General features: G+C 54.9%; 2 protein-coding genes across 2 annotated transcripts; both read left to right on the forward strand.

Annotated features, from left to right (window-relative positions):
• Positions 1-827: 827 nt before the first annotated feature.
• GRWD1 (glutamate rich WD repeat containing 1) lies at positions 828-6977 on the forward strand (the record flags this gene model as incomplete). The annotated part of the gene is made up of 7 exons (XM_082863604.1): positions 828-1014; positions 1220-1337; positions 1491-1653; positions 3998-4211; positions 4342-4484; positions 4636-4833; positions 5972-6977. The coding sequence occupies 7 exons, from the start codon at positions 828-830 to the stop codon at positions 6287-6289; spliced, it is 1341 nt and encodes a 446-aa protein (XP_082719730.1). The 3' UTR covers positions 6290-6977.
• Positions 6978-12793: 5816 nt separating this feature from the next.
• KCNJ14 (potassium inwardly rectifying channel subfamily J member 14) lies at positions 12794-15878 on the forward strand (the record flags this gene model as incomplete). Its single annotated transcript, XM_082862261.1, has 2 exons — positions 12794-13501; positions 15291-15878. 2 exons carry the CDS (start codon positions 12794-12796, stop codon positions 15876-15878), a joined length of 1296 nt encoding a protein of 431 aa, XP_082718387.1.
• Between the last annotated feature and the right edge of the window lie 3624 nt (positions 15879-19502).

Raw genomic sequence — 19502 nt, forward strand, 5'->3', positions numbered from 1 at the left:
GGTAATGAGGCTTGCTAGGTTCTTAATATCCTGTTCATGCAAGCGAGGAGCGTGTCTATTATACCCCAGCCAATCCACATATCTTGAATTCCGTTAATCTCACCAGTGAGAACCTATTTCTAACATGTCATTATGCCAATTAGCCAAACCTCTGGTGCTGATGGGCAATAAAAAGAGCGGAAGCACTTGTAATAGATGCCTCCAGAGGGTGGACTTTCTGATTAAGTGCTTGCTGACCAGAGCTGCAAGGTGAACGCCTGGGGAGGCAACTGACTGCCCCTAGAGGGTAGATTCAACCAGCTGATTTACACATATCATCCTGTCTACACTTAATCATTTTGAAGTAAATTAAAGCCTTCATAACAAGGAGGGGAGAAGAAACCGGCTTTATGGGTCCTCAGGAAGCAGAAACCTAGTCTCCTTGCCAGTAAGGGCTCTTATTTGCATACACGAATAATTAATTAAGTGGAAAGAAGGGGCTGGGAGTCAAAGGTGGAGGAGAGAGTCGGGGCTTGGAGCTCCTCTAGTTGATGAGGAAAACAGGCCTCCTGCAGAACTACAACTCCCAGGAGGCCTTGCCGCTGCTCTGCGGCAGAGCGCCCCAAAGTCATGGGGAGGGTATAGTTTCCCCGGATCTGCAGGCCTCGCTATCCAGGCCAGGACGCAGTTACCTTAGCTCTCCTTCACCCTTCTCCCCATTGCCCTCTCTAATTGGTGAACGAGGAGGTTTCCAAGGTAACCGCGCAGTAGGGAGGATCCTCACAAGAAGGGAAGAGAGACCCGGAAGTGACGCTCTTACCTCGCGCCGGCGGCGGGAGGTTCCAAAGATGGCTGCGCGCAAGGGTCGGCGGCGCACGTGTGAAACCGGGGAGCCTATGGACGCCGAGTCCCACGACGCAGGGTCCAAGGGCCCGGCCCAGGTCTACCTACCCGGCCGGGGACCTCCGCTGCGCGAAGGCGAGGAGCTGGTCATGGACGAGGAGGCCTACGTGCTGTACCACCGAGCACAGACTGGTAGGCCTGGGCACCTGGAATCCTGGGTCCCGGGGAAGGAGGGGACTGGAATCCTGGGTCCTGAGGGGGCAGTTGGTCCTGAGCCTTTAACTTAAGAGGCACTCTGAAAGAGAAGATTGGGGTGTAAGACAGTTGACATCACACTCAAGAGGACTGAGATCCCTCTGTCCCATCCTAATTTTCCAACTTCTCCTTCCATCCCCAGGCGCCCCCTGTCTCAGCTTCGACATAGTCCGGGATCAGCTGGGAGACAACCGGACCGAGCTTCCTCTTACACTTTATCTGTGTGCTGGGACCCAGGCCGAGAGTGCCCAAAGCAACAGGTGAGTAAGAACTGACGCTTTCCCAGGACCAGTGACCTGAGCCTCCAGCTCCCTCTTCCTCAGGACCTAGAAGTCGGGGTTTCCAGCCTCCTCCCATCCTCCTTACTAAGGATCCTGGCACCCGGTGCCGCATTCATGCCACACTTCCCCCAGATTGATGATGCTTCGGATGCACAATCTGCATGGGACAAAGCCCCCGCCATCCGAGAGCAGTGACGAGGAGGAGGAGGAGGACGATGAAGAGGATGAAGAAGAGCGGAAGCCTCAGTTGGAGCTGGCGATGGTGCCCCATTATGGCGGCATCAACAGAGTTCGGGTAAATACAGCACCAGCAGCCTGCCCTGCGTTCTCTGGAGCACGCCCCCGCGCACCCACGCCCTTCAGCTCTTAGAAAAGCACCTGGCACATAGGTTTTTTGTTTTTGTTTTTGTTTTTGTTTTTTTGCGGTACGCGGGCCTCTCACTGTTGTGGCCTCTCCCGTTGCGGAGCACAGGCTCCGGATGCACAGGCTCAGCGGCCATGGCTCACGGGCCCAGCCACTCCACGGCATGTGGGATCCACCCGGAACGGGGCACGAACCCGTGTCCCCTGCATCAGCAGGCAGACTCTCGACCACTGCACCACCAGGGAAGCCCTGGCACATAGTTTTATATATTATAGTAATTGTCATTATGTGCTAGATGCTATAAGGTGTTTTTTTTTCAGCAAACATTATTTGTACTAAATTTATTATTTATTTACTTATTTATTTGGCTGTGTTGGGTCTTAGTTGCGGCACACGGGATCCTTCATTGTGGCGCGAGGGCCTCTCTCTAGTTGTGGCGCGGGCTGTAGAGCACGCGGGCTCAGTAGTTGCAGCAGGCAGGCTCTCCAGTTGAGGCGCGTGGGCTCTGTAGAGCAAGCGCGGGGGCTTAGTTGCCCCGCGGCACGGGGATCTTAGTTCCCCGACCAGGGATCGAACCTGTGTCCCCTGCATTGGAAGGCAGATTCTTAATAGAGGGGTATTTTTTAATGTTCTTTTCTCTTCTGTAAAACGGTGAGAGTCACAAAGCTTACTTGATGGGGCCGGTGTGAGGATAAACTGAAATGACATAAAGCGTTATTTCAATAACTGAAAGTTATTCAGGTGTCTAGAAACAGCACTTGGCTATAACTTGAGATATATGTTTTCTGTTATTGCTCAGGGACTCTTGTGGGCTTGGGGGTTACTTTTGTGCTTCCGAGTTACAACCCCTTCTAATCAGGTTGATGTGAGAATGAAATGAGATGCTGCGTGTACAGTACTTGGAGCAGTGCTGGGCTCATAGTTCTTGAGAAGTATTTCCATTAAAGTGTTACCGTGTCTCGGGTACTGTTTTAGACCGTGGGGAGTTAACGGGGTGCAAAAGGTCTCTGGCTCCTTGAAACTTACATAGCAGTGGGAAAGGGAACAAGAAGAAACTAAGCATATGTGTGTATGTCCAAAGATGCTAAGTGTTGTGGAGAAAAATGAAACAAGGTAAGGGAGTTAGGGTCTTCTGGAGTGGGGTTGCCCCTTTAAATAGTGTGGTCAAGGAAGCATTCACTGATAAGGTGCCATTTGAACAGAGACCCACAGGAAATGAGGGAGTGAGGCAAGGATATCTGTGGGAAGAGGTTTGCGGGCAAGGAAATAAGTGCAAAGGCCCTGGGGCATACTGAGGAGTTTTGAGGGAAGCTGGGGAGAACAGTGCTGAATGGATGAGGGGGAGAGTGACAGGGTTTGGCAGGTGGGCACAGAGGAGACATTGTTTAGGGCCTTGTAGGCCAGTGTAAGGACTTGGCTTTTACTTGGGGAGAAATTGGGAACCGTTGGAGGGTTTAGAGTGAAGGATGGCAGGGATCTGACTTGTGTTTTAAAGGGATCCCTCTTACTGCTGTATTGAGAATAGACTGCAGGGAGGCAAGGGCAGAAGGACAGTCCTGTGAGGAGGCCAGTACAGGAATGCAGGGAAGGGTGACTTTGGTAGTAACACGAGTGACAGCAGCAGAGGTACTGAGGAAGGATTGGAAGTGTGGCATTTTGGGTGGAGCCAGCATAGGTGGTGGGTGTAAGGAAGGAGAGACAAGTGGGGAATGAGTCCTGCCGTTTGGGGCCCAAGGTGGGACCTCCAGGAAGGAGTAGGTAGGAGTGGGCATTTAGGAACTTGGCTTTGGCCTTGTGATGTCTAAACAGTCAGTTCGATGTGAGCCTGGAGTTGAGGAGAGAGGTCAGGGCTAGGGGCTACTGGAAGCCTTGAGGCTGAACAGGATCTCCTAGTGAGCAAAGGTAAAGAGGCAGAGAGATCCGGAGACAGGCCTGTGAGCAGCCTGAATTTAGACAGTTACAGAGACCAGGAGCCTGAACACACTTCTGGGGGCTAGTGGAATAACAGCCTCGATTCCTGGGAGTCCGGAAGGAGTTTTGTCCTCCCCACACCATCATCTCTACCGCAGGGTGGGGAGTTGTCCCGGGTACCAAACTGCTCTTGCAGGCCCTGATTGCATTCCCGCAGAGGTTTCTGGGAGTTGTAGTCCCAGCCCTGGGTGGGGGGCGGGTCTGAGGAGCTGCAGTTCTGGTTCTGGGGGATGTTAGGGGCTGTGCTTGCCACCTGGAGCCTCCTGTCCCTCTCACCTCCGCTCCCCTTCTCCCTCCCCTCCAGGTGTCGTGGCTGGGTGAGGAGCCAGTGGCTGGGGTGTGGTCAGAGAAGGGCCAGGTGGAGGTGTTTGCACTGCGGCGGCTTCTGCAGGTGGTGGATGACCACCAGGCCCTAGCGACCTTCCTCCGGGATGAGCAGGCCCGCGTGAAGCCCATCTTCGCCTTCTCTGGCCACATGGGTGAGGGCTTTGCACTCGACTGGTCCCCTCGTGTGCCTGGTGAGTCCCTGGGGTGTGCAGTTAGCCCTGAGGGCTGGGTAGGAGCAGGGTCTACAGCAGGGGTGGGTGCTAAGGTGGGAGTGAGCTGTGGCCAGGCGGGACAGGGTCGTGTCCTGACTCCCCTTCACAGGGCGCCTGCTGACCGGTGACTGTCAGAAGAACATCCACCTCTGGACGCCTACGGACGGCGGTTCTTGGCATGTGGACCAGCGGCCATTCGTGGGCCACACACGCTCCGTGGAGGACCTGCAGTGGTCTCCAACCGAGGACACGGTGAGGGAGGGCCAGGGTCTGGACTCCTGGCGTGGGGAGGGGGGCAGGTCCTAATGAGGGGGTCACTGAAAGAGAGGGTAGCCCACCACTGGACCCCGGTCTCCAGAGTGGGGCGGGCGCGCCAGCTTGCCTCCGACTCTCCCTCGTGCAGGTATATGCCTCTTGCTCAGCCGATGCCTCCGTCCGCATCTGGGACATCCGGGCCGCCCCCAGCAAGGCCTGCATGCTCACCACCGCCACCGCCCACGATGGGGATGTCAACGTCATCAGCTGGAGCCGCCGGGAGCCCTTCCTGCTCAGCGGCGGGGATGACGGAGCCCTCAAGGTCTGGGACCTGCGGCAGTTCAAGGTACTGTCCCAGCTGGACACCTGGGGCGGGAGAAGCTCCTGCTACCGGAGGCCACTAGGATTTGTGGGTTTTCCCCCCTGAGATGGTTTATACACGAGAGCTGGGAAGGCCCTCTGAATTGGGGTCCAGATGAGGAAACAGGCTCAGCGAGAGGAAGGCTTGGGGCTGCTGTGGAGTCGCTCCCTCTACCATCTGGAGATCTGACACGAGGGAAGGGGCTGGGTGGCGGAGACTACGGTTCTCATCTGCCCGCAGGGAGCCATGCGCCGGCCGTGCTGCCCAGGGACTCAAGGGCTTCAGAAGACGGTCATTTTTCTTTCCGTGGATTTTATAGCTGAGAGCAGAGCCCAGCTCACTCATTTTGGGAGGGGGAACTGAGGGCCAGAAAGGACGGGAGCAGGGAGGATGTGACCACCCAGCTAAGCTTTGACTCTGCAGAGCTGAGAGGGTCTCCAGGCAGGAGAAGTTGCAGCTCCTGCCCTCCCTCTGGACAAAGCCGTGACTTCGTACACCTCTGGGCCTTCCCGGGATTGTCTTTTTACTCCCCCCAGTGTAATGAGTTCTACAGAATCAGCCCTGGGGAAGTTTCTAGAAATGGATTCCAGCCCCCCAGGCAGGTGCATGGCCAGGTCACAGGGCCAAAGTGGATTGGCCACTGGAACATTGGAACCATTTCTCCAAATGAGAGAGACACCAATCCCCACCAGCACCTTCGCTTTAGTAAAAGTGTCGTTCTGTGCCTCAGCTCTCTCTGGAGCCTGGGAGTCATGCCGCTGCCCCCTTTAAGGCCTTCTAGAACCAGCAGGCAGAGAGCACTTGCAGAACCACGCCTTCCTTTTATAGGGAAGGAAACTGAGGCAGGCCCAGGGAGGAGCAAGGGTTGGGGTTTTGTGGCCTGGAGCTGGGAGGGGCTTCTTTGCAGGTGAAACCAAACTCCCAGCAGCCCCTGGGACATCACAGCTTTACTACCAGCTGTACTTTGCGCTCTGTCCCTTTCAGAGAACGTGGGTTTGTGGGGGGCTTAAGGGGTGGAGCCCTGGTTGAACCCTAAGGCTGGAGAGGGGTGGGAGTCTCTGCCTGGGTCACCCCAGGCATCAGGCTGAGGGGCTCAGAGGCCCTGACTCCCATCTTCCCGTAGTCTGGCTCCCCGGTGGCCACCTTCAAGCAGCATGTGGCCCCCGTGACCTCAGTCGAGTGGCACCCCCAGGACAGTGGGGTCTTCGCGGCCTCGGGTGCAGACGACCAGATCACACAGTGGGACCTGGCGGTGGAGCGGGACCCCGAGGCCGGCGACGCAGAGACTGACCCTGCGCTGGCAGACCTTCCCCAGCAGCTGTTGTTCGTGCACCAGGGCGAGACGGCTCTGAAGGAGCTGCACTGGCACCCGCAGTGCCCTGGGCTCCTGGTCAGCACCGCCCTGTCAGGCTTCACCGTCTTCCGCACCATCAGCGTCTGAGGCCAGCCGGGCCGCATCTATCTGGCCCTCCACTTGGGGACTGAAGTTGAAGTTCATTCCCCTGGAAGGGACTCGTTCAGATCCGTTGGCCAGCGCTTCTCCAGCAGGACTTAGTTTGGCCCATCGGCTGCCGTGATGGATTCTGTCTGACTTATTGTTCTTTGAAAGGACGCGGTTTGGTCCGGTGCCCCCCTTGCCAAAGGATATGGTTTGATCCGTGGCTCTAAAACTAGGGCTTGGTTTGCTCCCACGATTCCTCCAACCAAAGGACTGGGTTTGACCCATGGCCCTATAAGACCAGTGGGCTTGACTCTGGTGACCCCTCTTGCCCCAAACCTTGGTTTAGCCCAGTGACCCCGTCCCCCACGACCTGTCAGAAGAATCCATTGGCTTTTTCCCTGACGGGCCTGGCGTGGCCTGTGCTGCTGTGGACACTTAGTCAGCTGCAGCACTTGGCGTGACCCTTTGACCTCTGCCACTGGCCTCCCCCAGGGAACTCAGCTGCTTTACAGTGGCTGGACCAAATTCAAGGAGTGGGTTCCTCCAGCAGAAGTTGGCCCTTGGCTTCCTGCCAACTGGGTTTGGCCACGACTTCCCAGGGAGAGGCCGCGTGGGGCCTTCTCCCCTCCTCCCAAAGGCAGGCACCGTGCAGGGGGGAAGAGTTGGGGGCTCCTGAGGGGCAATAAAGGACCAGAATGAGGCCTGGAGTGTGTGAGACTCGTCCTTCTGCCCGCTGCCTCATGAGGAGGACGGAGGACCTGGCCCCCAGCTGTCCCTAGGCCACTGGGTCCGACCCCCAGCCCATTGGGTGCTATCCGGTCCTGCCTTCCCGATGTCTTATTCCGTCTGGAACTCACTCTAGGTCTCTGGGGGGGATCTCAGGTGTGCCTCCCAACTTTTTAAGGCTTCACCTCAGGCGGAACGCCCCCCGTGTCTCTTGTCTTTACACCACTGCCCTCATGATTGCTTTCTCACCATCTCTTTGTTCCCTCATCTGTGTCCCCATCTTCCCGCATCTCCTGGCCCCCAAGCTCTGTCTCCATGCCCCCTCCCGCTGTGTCTTTCCTCTGCCACCGCCTCCTCTCCAGCCTGCTTGGGCCGAGGCCCAGCCGCCCTGCCTGGCCATCCTCCCTGGCTCCCCCTCTGCGGCTCGGAGCTGGCCCCACCCCCTGCCCCCCCTCGGGCCAGGCCTCTGATCCTCCTGTGGACACAGAGGTCGGCACCCGGCACAAGGCCCCTGGGGCCGAGGACGGGCCGCAGCACCTCAGCACCCACAGAGGCTCGCGTCGGCCCGAACAGAAGAGCCCCCGGCAGAGGGCATGGGGGTGGGCTGCCCCATCAGGTACGTGTCTCTGCACAGAGCCCCAGGGCCGGGGTCCTGGCTCGGAGAGCCGTCCCCGCCCCCACCTTCCTTGCTCGGGGGTCTGCCCCGGCACCTGCAGCCCGTCCTCACCGTTCCCCACTCAGTGACACGTTCCAGCCCCAGAGCGATCTCCCCCGCCCAGCTTCACTCCCCCCAGCTCTGAGCCCACCTCCGTTTTCTGCCTGTTTTCACTGTCTCCCCCGTCCCCCCCATCCTGCGTCTCGTCTCGTCCCATCTCTGTCCCCCATCTGGCTCTGTCACCACAGCTCCTGTGTCTCCACTTCTCTTTGCTCGGTTGCTCCTAGGCTGCCTGCCTCTTTTCTGTCCCCCTCTCTCTCCGGGCCTCTGTCCCCTCTGGGTTCCTGTGACCCCCTGGGGGGGGTCTCTGTCCTTCCCTCCATCTCAGGGCTGCCCCTCCACACTCGCCCTCCCTGCCCATCTCTGAGCCTCTGTACCCTCGTCTGTCTTCAGTCTCCACACCACATCCCCTCCTGTCCATCTCTACCCTCCAACCTGCTGCCCAGACCCCACTAGTGAGCGGGGGGTGGGGGGCTTGTGAGGGGACAGCCAGGGTCTCAGGGAGCGTGTGAAAGTGCTTCTGGGCGGAGGGGGGTGGCACCTGGGGCGGGGCTTCTCAGCCCCAGATTAGACAGTGACTTTGACGTGAAGTTGATGCACCTTAAGCCCCGTGTCGCCTTTATATGGAAACATTAAGCTGCTCTCCCAGGTCAGGGGGAGGTGGGGGGGAGGACTTCAAGCTCTGGGTCCTCTTCTCTGGGGTCCTGCCGTTGCTGGTGGGAGGTGTGTGTGCCCTGAGGCCGAGTCCCACGTGCTGCCTGTGAACTGGGCCGCGTTGGATGCAGACAGGACCCCCCCAGAGGTGAAGGCCCCTCCTGTCTGCTTTATGAAATGGACGAGATCACATCTGCCTCACGGGGCTGAGGGTGGCACAGGAGGATTTAGGAAAGCAGAGTCCTGGGTTGGAAAGGCTCAGGACCAAAGCAGCAGCCCACCCCTGGCACTTTGTGGGTCTGGCCAGGTCTCTGAGCCCACTCCCCAGCCTGTGAACCGGAGTGATGATCCTGACCTCCCAGAATCCTGAGCAGCCAAGGTGAGCGGCGGGGTCTGGTGGAGTGCAGTGGGCGGGCTGCAGATACCTGGTGAGCTTGGCGAGGCCCGGGACATCGGTGCTCAGGAAATAGGAGCGTGCGATCGGGTAGTCTGCGGTCCGGTCTGTCACTCAGGCTTTGGCACCGAGAAGGCTGGATGGGAGTTCAGGGTTTGCTGTTCCTTGGCTGAGGGACCTGGCACGAGGGATGGACCTCGGCGCCTCAGTTTGCTTTACTGTGAGAAGCAAAGTCCCCGCATCCAAGGGTTGTGGTCAGAGATGGGTGACTGCGTGTGAGGAGGCCCCTCCGGTCCCCCGCGGCCCCTCCCCCATCATGTCATCCATCAGGTGGCCCCTGAGAGGAGACTAGTGCATAGTGGGGACTTCCAGGCAGGAGAGGGCTGCAAATGTCGAGGTCAGAGCCTGGATTCTGACCTCAGACCTGCCCCCTTCAGCGACGAGCCTCGGTTTCCCGTTTCTGGAAGAACGATCTCTAATGCCCAGAATAGTTGAGGCTGAAAAGAAGAGAGTTGGGGCACATCATGGGCGCTGAACACAGCCAGGCGCGGTCCACTCTGACGTGAGCCTCAGCTTTGCCTCTGCAGTATGGGCCTAAGAAAATCCCACGTGGCGGAGCTGTCTGGGTGGTCAAGGACAGCAAGTGCAGAGCTCTGGGCAGGGGAGTGGGTACCTGTCAATGTTGAACTTGACATCAACTAACAACTCGCTTTCCTTGGAGTGAGTGCCCCCAGCCCTGCTAAGAAGCCCATGAGGATCCCCAGAGCCTGGCACAGGGGGCTTATAGTACCTAGGTGCTTGGTAGGTATTGATGGAACTGATGTGCAAAACATTTAACCCCTAGCCCAGACAGGTCCCAGAAATCCCTCCACCACAGGGCCAGATGTTAACCCTGCAGCTGCTGGAGGGCAGTGAGGTCTGCAGGTTCATGCCTGGCCCCTCCCCTCTTCCTCTCCCTCCTCCTAGTTCAGCTGCTAAGATTCCCTCCATTTCTCAGATGAGGCGACTGAGGCTCAGAAAGGGATGTGACTTGCCACCAGTCATATAGCTAGTAAGTGCCCGAGCTGGGATTCAACCTACAACTGCCTGATTCAAAAGCCCAAGTTCTTTCTTCTGGATTCCTCTTCCTTTCAAGGTTTTTTTTTGTTTTTTGTTTTTTAAATCCCCATTCCACAGATGAGCAAACTGAGGCTCCAGAAAATGAAGCCAGTGGTCCCAAGGCACACAGTGGGTCAGCAACTGAGTCAAGGTTGAGCCCTGGGTCTATATGACTGAAAGACCTTTCCTGACCTTGATGAAATCCAATTTCCCCGTTTTACAGCTGAGGAAACAGGTTTAGAAAGGTTTCCTCACGATTTGAGAGTCAGGGCCAAGCCTGGGTTTTACTGTATGTTTTTGTTTTTTTGTAACAGCTTCATTGAAATATAACCCACATACCATACAATTCACACATTAAAGTGTACAATTCAGTGTTTTTTTGGTATATTCAGAGTTGTGTAACCATCACCACAATCAATTTTAGAACATTTTCATCACCCCACTAAGAAACCCCATTCCTCTGGCTATCCCTCCCCCATCCCCCCATCTCCCCAGTCCTGGGCACCACTAGTCTTATTTCTCAGTTTACAGATTTGCCCATTTTGGATATTTCATATAAATGGTATTACACAATATATGGTCTTTAGTGATTGGCTTCTTTCACTTTGCATGGTGTTTTCAAGGTTCATCCATCTTGTAGCATCTATCATGCCATTTTTTAAAAATTACTGGGTAGTATTCCACTGTGTGGATAGACCACATTTTATTCATTCATTCATCAACTGATGGATGTTTGGGTGTTTCCATCTTTTGGCTATTGTGAATAATACTGCTATGAATATCTGTGAACAGTGTTTGTGTAGACACTTTGTTGTGTTTTGGTTTTTATTCTTAATTTTTGGCTGCACTGCACGGCATGCGGGATCCTAGTTCCCCGACCAGGGATCGAACTTGAGGCCCCTGCAGTGGAAGCACAGTCCCAACCACTGGACCATGAGGGAAGTCCCCTGGACACTTATTTTTAATTCTCTTGGGTAGATACTTAGGCGTGGAATTGGTAACTCTATGTTTAACCATTTAAGGAACTGCCAGACTATTTTCCACACCAGCTGTGTAATTTTACATTCCACCAGTAGCATAGGAAGGTGCCAATTTCTCCACATCTTTGTTAATGCTTTTCTGGTTTTGTTTTTTCTAATTTTTATAGCCATCCTAAATGGGTATGAAGTGGTATCTCACTGTGGTTTTGATTTGCATTTCCCTGATGGCATAATGTTGTCAATTATCTTTTCCTATACTTATTGACTATTTGTACAGTTGAACCTTGAAAAACATGGAGGTTAGGGGTGCTGACCCTCTGCACAGTAGAAAATATAACTTTAGAGTTGGTCCTCTGTATCCATGGTTCTGAATCCAAGGATTCAACAAACTGCAGACCATGTAGTACTATTGTAGTATTTATTGAAAAAAATCTGTGTATAAGTGGACCCTTGCAGTTCAAACCTATGTTGTTCAAGGGTCAACTGTATATCTTTTTGGAAAAATGCCTATTCAGATCCTTTGGCCATTTTAAAATTGGGCTGTCTTTTTCTTATTGAGTTATAAGGGCTCTTTGTATGTTTTAGATACAAATTTCTTAGATACGATTTGCAACTATTTTTTCCCATTAGTGGGTTGTCTTTTCACTTTCATCTTAGTGTCCTTGGAAGCACAAGAGTTTTTAATTTTGATGAAGTTCAAGTTATCTTTTTTTTTCCCTTCTGTTGCTTGTGCCTTCTGAGCTTTTGAGCTATAGGTGACCTCAGAGCCTGGTCTCATCTCTCCAAGCTGGAGTCACAGCTGCAGTTACCACTTAGTCTTTTTATTTTTTATTTTTTTTGCGGTACGCGGGCCTCTCACTGCTGTGGCCTCTCCCGTTGCGGAGCACAGGCCCTGGACGCACAGGCTCAGCGGCCATAGCCCACGGGCCCAGCCGCTCCGCGGCATGTGGTATCCTCCCGGACCGGGGCACGAACCCACGTCCCCTGCATCGGCCATCGGACTCCCAACCACTGCGCCACCAGGGAAGCCCTTTTTTTTTTTTTTTTAATTTTTAAAATTTTTATTGCAGTATAGTTGATTTACAATATTGTGTTAGTTTCAGATGTACAGCCGTGATTCAGTTATATATGTATAGTTTTTCAGATTCTTTTCCATTGTAGGTTATTATAAGATATTGAATATAGTTCCCTGTGCTATATAGTAGGTCCTTGTTGTTTATCTCTTTTATATATAGTAGTGTGTATCTGTTAATCCCAAACTCCTATTTTATCCACCACCCCCACCCGCCCCTTTCCCCTTTGGTAACCGTAAGTTTGTTTTCTTTGTGACCGCTTAGTCTTTATTTTATGAGCATGGACTCCAGAGCTGGACTGCTAGCACTCAAATCCCAGCTTATTTCTGTACCTCTGTTTCCTCATCTGTAAAATGGGGGTGATAACGTCTACATTGTTGAGGTTCAAATATCTAAATTTATATAAAGTGCTCACAACAGTGTCTGGTGCTGTATAAATGTCCGCTCTAGTTACTGTAGTGCTTGCTGTAACACAGTACTGCTATGGCTATAGTTGTGTTCCTGTTGTTGCTACACAACCATCTCCTATAGTATTACCATCAGTGTTTTTGTTTGTTTGCTTTGGCCGCGCTGTGCGGCCTCCGGGATCTTAGTTCCTCGACCAGGGATGGAACCTGCGCCCTTGGCAGTGAAGGCGCACGGTCCTAACCACTGGACTGCCAGGGAATTCCCCCACCAGTGTTGATGCTGTACTGTTCTGATTTTCCACCCATTTGCCAGATGAGGCCACTAAGGCCCAGGGAGCATGATGGCCAATGAGCTCCCCCATTTCCGGCAGCCCTGACGTGGCTGCCCGTTTCTTGTCCCCGCAGGTTCGGGGCGCCCGCCCCCCGCTAGGCCAAGTGGAGGGGGTGTCCCCGCCCAATGGGCCTGGCCAGGGCCCTGCGCCGCCTGAGCGGCGCCCTGGAGTCGGCGAACAATCGGGCGGGAGATGAGGAGCAGGCCGGGCCCGAGTTGTGCCGCAACGGGTGGGCGCCAGCGCAGTCGCAAGTGGGGCGGCGCCGCGGGCGCTTCGTCAAGAAGGACGGGCACTGCAACGTGCGCTTCGTGAACCTGGGCGGCCAGGGCGCGCGCTACCTGAGCGACCTGTTCACCACGTGCGTGGACGTGCGCTGGCGCTGGATGTGCCTGCTCTTCTCCTGCTCCTTCCTCGCCTCCTGGCTGCTCTTCGGCCTGGCCTTCTGGCTCATCGCCTCCCTGCACGGCGACCTGGCAGCCCCCCCGCCAACCGCCCCCTGCTTCTCGCAGGTGGCTAGCTTCTTGGCCGCCTTCCTCTTCGCGCTGGAGACGCAGACGTCCATTGGCTACGGCGTGCGCAGCGTCACCGAGGAGTGTCCGGCCGCCGTGGCCGCTGTGGTGCTGCAGTGCATCGCCGGTTGCGTGCTGGACGCCTTTGTCGTGGGCGCCGTCATGGCCAAGATGGCCAAGCCCAAGAAGCGCAACGAGACACTGATCTTCAGCGAGAACGCCGTCGTGGCGCTGCGCGACCGCCGCCTCTGCCTCATGTGGCGCGTCGGCAACCTGCGCCGCAGCCACCTCGTCGAGGCCCACGTGCGGGCCCAGCTGCTGCAGGTGCGAGACAGTCCCGGCGGGAGACCACGCCCCCTGGTGGGCGGGCCCTTTCACGAGTTCAGGGGGTAGGTGTCCTGGGGGATGGTGGGAGTTGTAGGTCTAAGGGACAGGTGTGCGTGGAGCCTGGAGGGGATCTGGACTACAATTCCCAGCAGCCTCCTGGGGGCAGGGCCCCTTCCGCCCCACCTTGTGGGCTGAGGATGGCTCCCCGAGATGTTGTAGATGTAAACCCAAGGGAAAGGTCTCTGATCATTTCTTCCTGGAGGCCTAGACTTCAGACAGATTTTGAGACGTATGGAGCTCCCTGTGGATTGACGATGGGCCCTCTATCGAATTGTGGGAAATCCAGATCTGCGAGGTCCACGCCTGGACGGTAAAGGCTCTGAACTACAATTCCCAGAAACTTCTGGGGGCAGGGAAATTGCCCACCTGGGGTGGTCTGAGGAGGCGTTGTAGTTTTGTGGTGGTGTAAGCCACGGCTCAGGTTTACGATTCTCAGCAGATATTGTGGTACAGAGAGAGACCTGTGACTGAGGCCAGACCCCTATGGGCTTGTGGGAGATGTAGGCCCGAGGACGGGGTGCAACTCAACTCACACCTGCAGAGTCAGGGAACACAATTCTCCATGGCCTCTGGGCATCATTTGTGAGAGACTTCATTCCCCACCTCAGGGGCCTAGACTCTCCCACCAGACTCCTGCTCAGAGAAGTACAGGGCAGTGTTTGGGAAACTCTTGAATTTTAGCGTCTCACCAAACAAAAAAAACCCAAAACAAACAAAAAACTACAATTCCCATTGGTCCCTGGGGCAGCGACTCCTTCCAGCGCCCTGATAAAGGTGTCTTAGAATTGTGTTTCTAGAATTGTGGTCAAACTGCCCAAGCAAATTCTGGGGCAGCAGCTGCCCTTGCCTTGCAAGTAAAGACACTTAAGAACTCTGGTCTGGGGCTGGACTCGGGTGAGAGGGAGGACGGGGTTGTGGTGGGAACTACAACTCCCAGCAGCCTCTGGGGGCTCTCGGAGACAGTGGCAAGAGAATGAGTCCCCAGCCCCCCCACCTCTGTCTGCTGCTTGACTGAAACACCAGGATTCACGACCAGGAGGGACACTGTCTCTCCCAGAAGTCTTTGGGGTGCTGACATGGCCTGGGAAGTGGGTATGGAACCAGTGGGTAGATGGGGTGAAACTGCCAACACCTGGCCTGGGCTTAGGCCCCCACCCCACACAAATACACAGACACACAAGGGGATGGAGGCAGTTGGTTTGGGGGTGTGGGTAGATAGCCCAGAGGCCAGCCTGAGGCAGTGGTGAGACATAGGCTGTTGGACCTAGATTGCCATCCTGGTTTATCTTTCTCTGGCCATATATTGAAAGCCATTTCTCTATCCCTCTCCTCCTTCTCCAGTTGCTGGTTGGATGTCATTCTTATCTTCTGTTGTCTCTTTAACTCCGTTTCTGTCTTGCTGATTTCTGTGTGAATGTCATTCTTTCCCTCTCTTTTTCTCTCCCCTGTCTTTCTCGGATTTCTTTCCTCAATCCCTGTCTGAGTCTCTGGGCCTCCGTCCTCTCCTCCCTGGACCTCCATCTCCCTCTCTCTGGGTCTCTGTCCTTCTCTCTTTCTGGCTTACCATCCCCCTCTCTCTGGGTCCATGTTCTCCCCACACCCCAACACCTACTGGTCTCTGCCCTCCTCTTTCTCTGCATCTCTCTCCCCTCCTCTCGCTGTCTCTGTCTCCATTTATCTCTCTGCTCCCTAATGTCTGTCTTTGGCCACTCGCCTTTTGCTACAGCCTCGCGTGACCCCGGAGGGTGAGTACATACCGCTGGACCACCAGGATGTGGACGTGGGCTTTGATGGTGGTACCGATCGCATCTTCCTTGTGTCTCCCATCACCATCGTGCATGAGATCGACTCCGCCAGTCCTCTGTATGAACTAGGGCGCGCCGAGCTGGCCCGGGCTGACTTTGAGCTGGTGGTCATTCTCGAGGGCATGGTCGAGGCCACAGCTATGACCACACAGTGTCGCTCTTCCTACCTCCCTGGTGAGCTGCTCTGGGGACATCGTTTTGAGCCGGTCCTCTTCCAGCGTGGCTCCCAGTACGAGGTTGACTATCGCCACTTCCATCGCACTTACGAAGTCCCAGGGACACCTGTCTGCAGCGCCAAGGAGCTGGACGAACGGGCAGAGCGTGCTTCCCACAGCCCCAAGTCTGGCTTCCCCGGCTCTCTGGCAGCATTTTGCTATGAGAATGAACTTGCTCTGAGTTGCTGCCACGAGGAAGAGGAGGAAGAGGAGGGGGATGCGGCAGAGGCAGAAGACAGGGCTGCCAGCCCCCGAGTACTCACACCAACCCTGGCGCTGACCTTGCCCCCATGATACAAGCTGGTACCCCCCTATTTGTACCCCTTTCCCAGAGGTAGCAAGATGGAGAGATTGGGCCCTCTCCTGGGATGAGGGCAGGTGTTTCCTAAGACCAACAGGCCTGCTGGGTAAATTATTAGCTGGTGATATTCTGCCACATCTAGTGGACCTACCAATGAACATACTGGACCTTAATTCCTCTGAATTCTGTGCTCCCTCCTGAGACCCCTTTGTCAGCCCAATTCCTGAGTCTCCCCAGAGGTAAGGGATCCAGAATTCTAGACCACCGAAGAGGCAAGGACTGGTATTTCTAGATTCCTCTAGGTGGCTGGTTTGGTTTGTCAAGCAGGATCATGAAATGATCGTACAGCCCACCTCCAGGGGAAGAAGTCATCTGTTCTCAAGCAGCAGCAGAGATGAAGAATTTGTTGGTCTGAATTGACCTCAGATTCAAGGGACTGTTTCTTCTCGACTCAGCCAACCACATAGCAAGTCATTTTTTCTAGACGACCTAAGGAGGGAAAGTTATGGAATGCCCCAAGAATTCAAGGCTATATTGATTGACCAATGACAAGGAATGTTGACTGCAAGTCAGGAAAAGACTTTGCGGTTGCAGAAAACCCCAGTGTTGAGATTCTGTGAATACAGATTGACCACAGAGGCAAGCACTGGGGATTCTAGAACAGCTGTGACCAGAGATTGGACTACTCCAGAAACTAAAGAGTTATGTTTCTAGAATGCACAAAACAGTTGGAGAGTCTGTAGGTCTAGAAGGACTAAAGTGACAGATTGGGAGTTCTTGATAGGCGATAACTCCAGACCACTGGCTCTAGAACATCGAACCGAGGGGGAGAATCAACGCTCTACATGATCCACAGGCTTTGTGTCTTTTTTAAGTGCCATTCTAGAATGTCCAGAGGAATCAAGATTCTGTGGCTCTAGATTGATCACAGAGTCAGGGAAGGATTGGCAATTCTGATGTCTGAGGTGTGCTGGTTGCAGTTTGCCCAGTGGAGGGGAGACTCTCAATGAGGATAGATGACTGCTTTGTGGTTCTGTAATGCCAAAAGGAATCAAGGCTCCAGGGATCCAGAGTTGTCCGTTATCAAAACCCGGAAATTCTAATCAGCTCCTAGAACTTGGCAGTTTGAGGAGGTGGACTCGGGACTTGACGGGCAGCATTGCTGGGCTGACCTAGAAGGTGAGGGCTCGGGTGAGACCCTGTGGGTGACAGGGCTAGTTATTGGGCAAGGGAAGGGAGAGGCCCAAGGCTGGTGAGTCTGCAGTGCTCTGGAATCTTCCACCTAGTGATGTGTGTCTATTTCTTAAAGATGTTATACATATGTGTATTATATATATATAATATAAATAAAGATATCTATCTATTTTTTCCTGTGTTCCTACAGTAGGGTTAGAAATTGAGCTTGAGTTAGTGGAATGGAGTGCTTTGCAAGGATCCAGGAAGCTTTGCTCTAGACCCCAGCTCTGCCTCAACTAACTGTGTGACTTTGAGCAAATCACGCCCTTCTCCTCATCTCAGTTTCCCCATCTGTAAAAACGAGGTATTGGAACTTGAAGTTCTCCAAGGGCCTTTCCCCGAGGATGATTCCTCACTTCACTGAGCGTTGGATGGGGGTGAGGGTCCTAGAGATACCCTAGCTCTCCCTGGTGCTGGAATGCCTGGTCTTCTGGGGGCAACAGGGATGGGAGATGCTCTCAGAGGCCAGGTCTGAACCTGGATGTCTGAATGACAGGGCAGGCAAGGGGGAGGGAGGGTTGTGGCTCAGGGCCAGAATCAGCTCCTCTCTGGTCCAGCTTGGGGGCAGGGGAAGGAGGAGGTACCTCTGAATGTCAGGGGAATGTATGTGTTTAGGGGGAGACTTGTCCCCCAGATTAGATCGTTGGGAGCCCTGTGATGGAATGGTGTGTCTGGGAGTGTGCTTCTGGGGTACATACAGGTCCTTGGATCTGGCCCCTGCCCCATGCTGCTATCTACCTAAGTGCCCAGCAGGCTAGAAGCCAGCCGCAGAAGGAGCCAGTGCCAGGGAGGACACGTTCCCACCCCTGTGTCCCAGGATTGAGGGCAGGCACTGTCATTACCCATCAGCCTGCCCCAGTGCTGCATCAACCCAGGTCCCCCTTCTGGTTTCCCCACCTCCCTTTATCCTGAAGAATCCCCACATAATAACCGGATGGGATTAATTAACTGGCTGCTACCCCAGCTCAGGGTGGCTGGGGTAGGTATCGGGGGCAAAGGAAACCCAGGCATGAAGAAGGGTGTTAGGTTGGGGGTGAAGGGACAGGAAAAGGGTTCTGTTTGGAAGGAGAGAGAGTGGGGTCAGGGCTGGTGCAACCTGGGTTCCTGCTAGGGAGGGCAGAGCTTGAGCCACTCATAAAGGTCACTGAGGGGATTAGGAGGCTCCGTGGCTAATCTGTCAGCTTAACCAGGTCCTGGCCCGGAATGTGTCCCCACCTGCCTAGCTCAGGGAAGGCGAGTGACGACCAGGCCCAGACACCACCTCAGACCTGATAAGGGACCTGCCCCTTTCGGGGGTGCCCAATATCTCCTTCCGAGCCAGACCCCTGCACGCGCTTTGCCTGCAAGGAATGGGAATGAAAGGTGGGGGAGGGGAAATGTCCTCAGATGCAAGAGAACTTGGAGAGGAGGGAGGATTTTAAGAGCAAGAGTATGAGAGGAGGGGGAAGCGAGTCACAGAAGACAGAAAGGACTCTGAGAAGAGGGAAGGAATCAGAGGTGGGAGGATGCTGAGGAAAGGGGAATTGTAGCGGAGAAGGATGCTAAAATAAGGGGAGGACTTTTGGGGGGAGAGAGAGGAGACTGAGAGGCAGCCTGAGGCAGGAAGGCGGAGCCTGTGCTTTCACTGTATTTGGCCTTCCTCTGTTGTCCCGTTCTCCACGACTGAGACTAAAAAGCGCAGCATTTGGAAGAAAAAAATAAGTCTTTTGTTTCACCACTCCTTGACTCTGAAGAGGCTGAGGTGGATGGGGAGGTCAAGGGAGAGGGTAAGAAATGGGTCTGGAGATCGGAGGAGCCAGTACCCGGAGGAAGGAAGCCAAAAGAAAGCTGAGCCAAAGCTACTCCCGGTTGCGTGGCAACCGCTGCAGTCAAAAGCCAGCTGGGCCGGCTAGGAGGTGTGGCTCACGGAAATAACCGAGGGTCGTGGCCCCGCCCCCTGGCAACAAGCCCAACAAAGGACCGCCCCCTAGCAACGTATTGCTAGAGGCGGGGCTCGGTTGACCTGGTATCCTAGGGCCCAGAGCCCTTGCGCAGGCGTAGTTCTCTCTGCTTCTGCTTAGTCCCACCTCCACGCAACTCCTTTCCGAGGCTTCTCATTGGTAAGCAAGCCAGCCAAGAGCCTTCTTTAGTTTCGGAGGCGGGGCCCGGCCCCTGCTCGCACTTCGATTGGCCCCACAGACCGTCTACCTCCGGCCGGACATTGCTACGTCTACTCCTTGCGCGTCTATTGGCCCTGGAGGACGATTCTTCGGTATCGGAGGCGGAGCAGACGAGAGGGCCCGCCGTGGATTTGGCGGTGTCAAAACGAGGGGCGGTCCCTACTGGCGGGGCGGTTGGGAGGCGAAGGGAGAGTCTTTTCAGCGCTGAGGACTGGCGCTGAG

This window comes from Leucopleurus acutus (assembly GCF_964270905.1).
Source record: "Leucopleurus acutus genome assembly, chromosome: 20".
Lineage (NCBI taxonomy): Eukaryota > Metazoa > Chordata > Mammalia > Artiodactyla > Delphinidae > Leucopleurus > Leucopleurus acutus.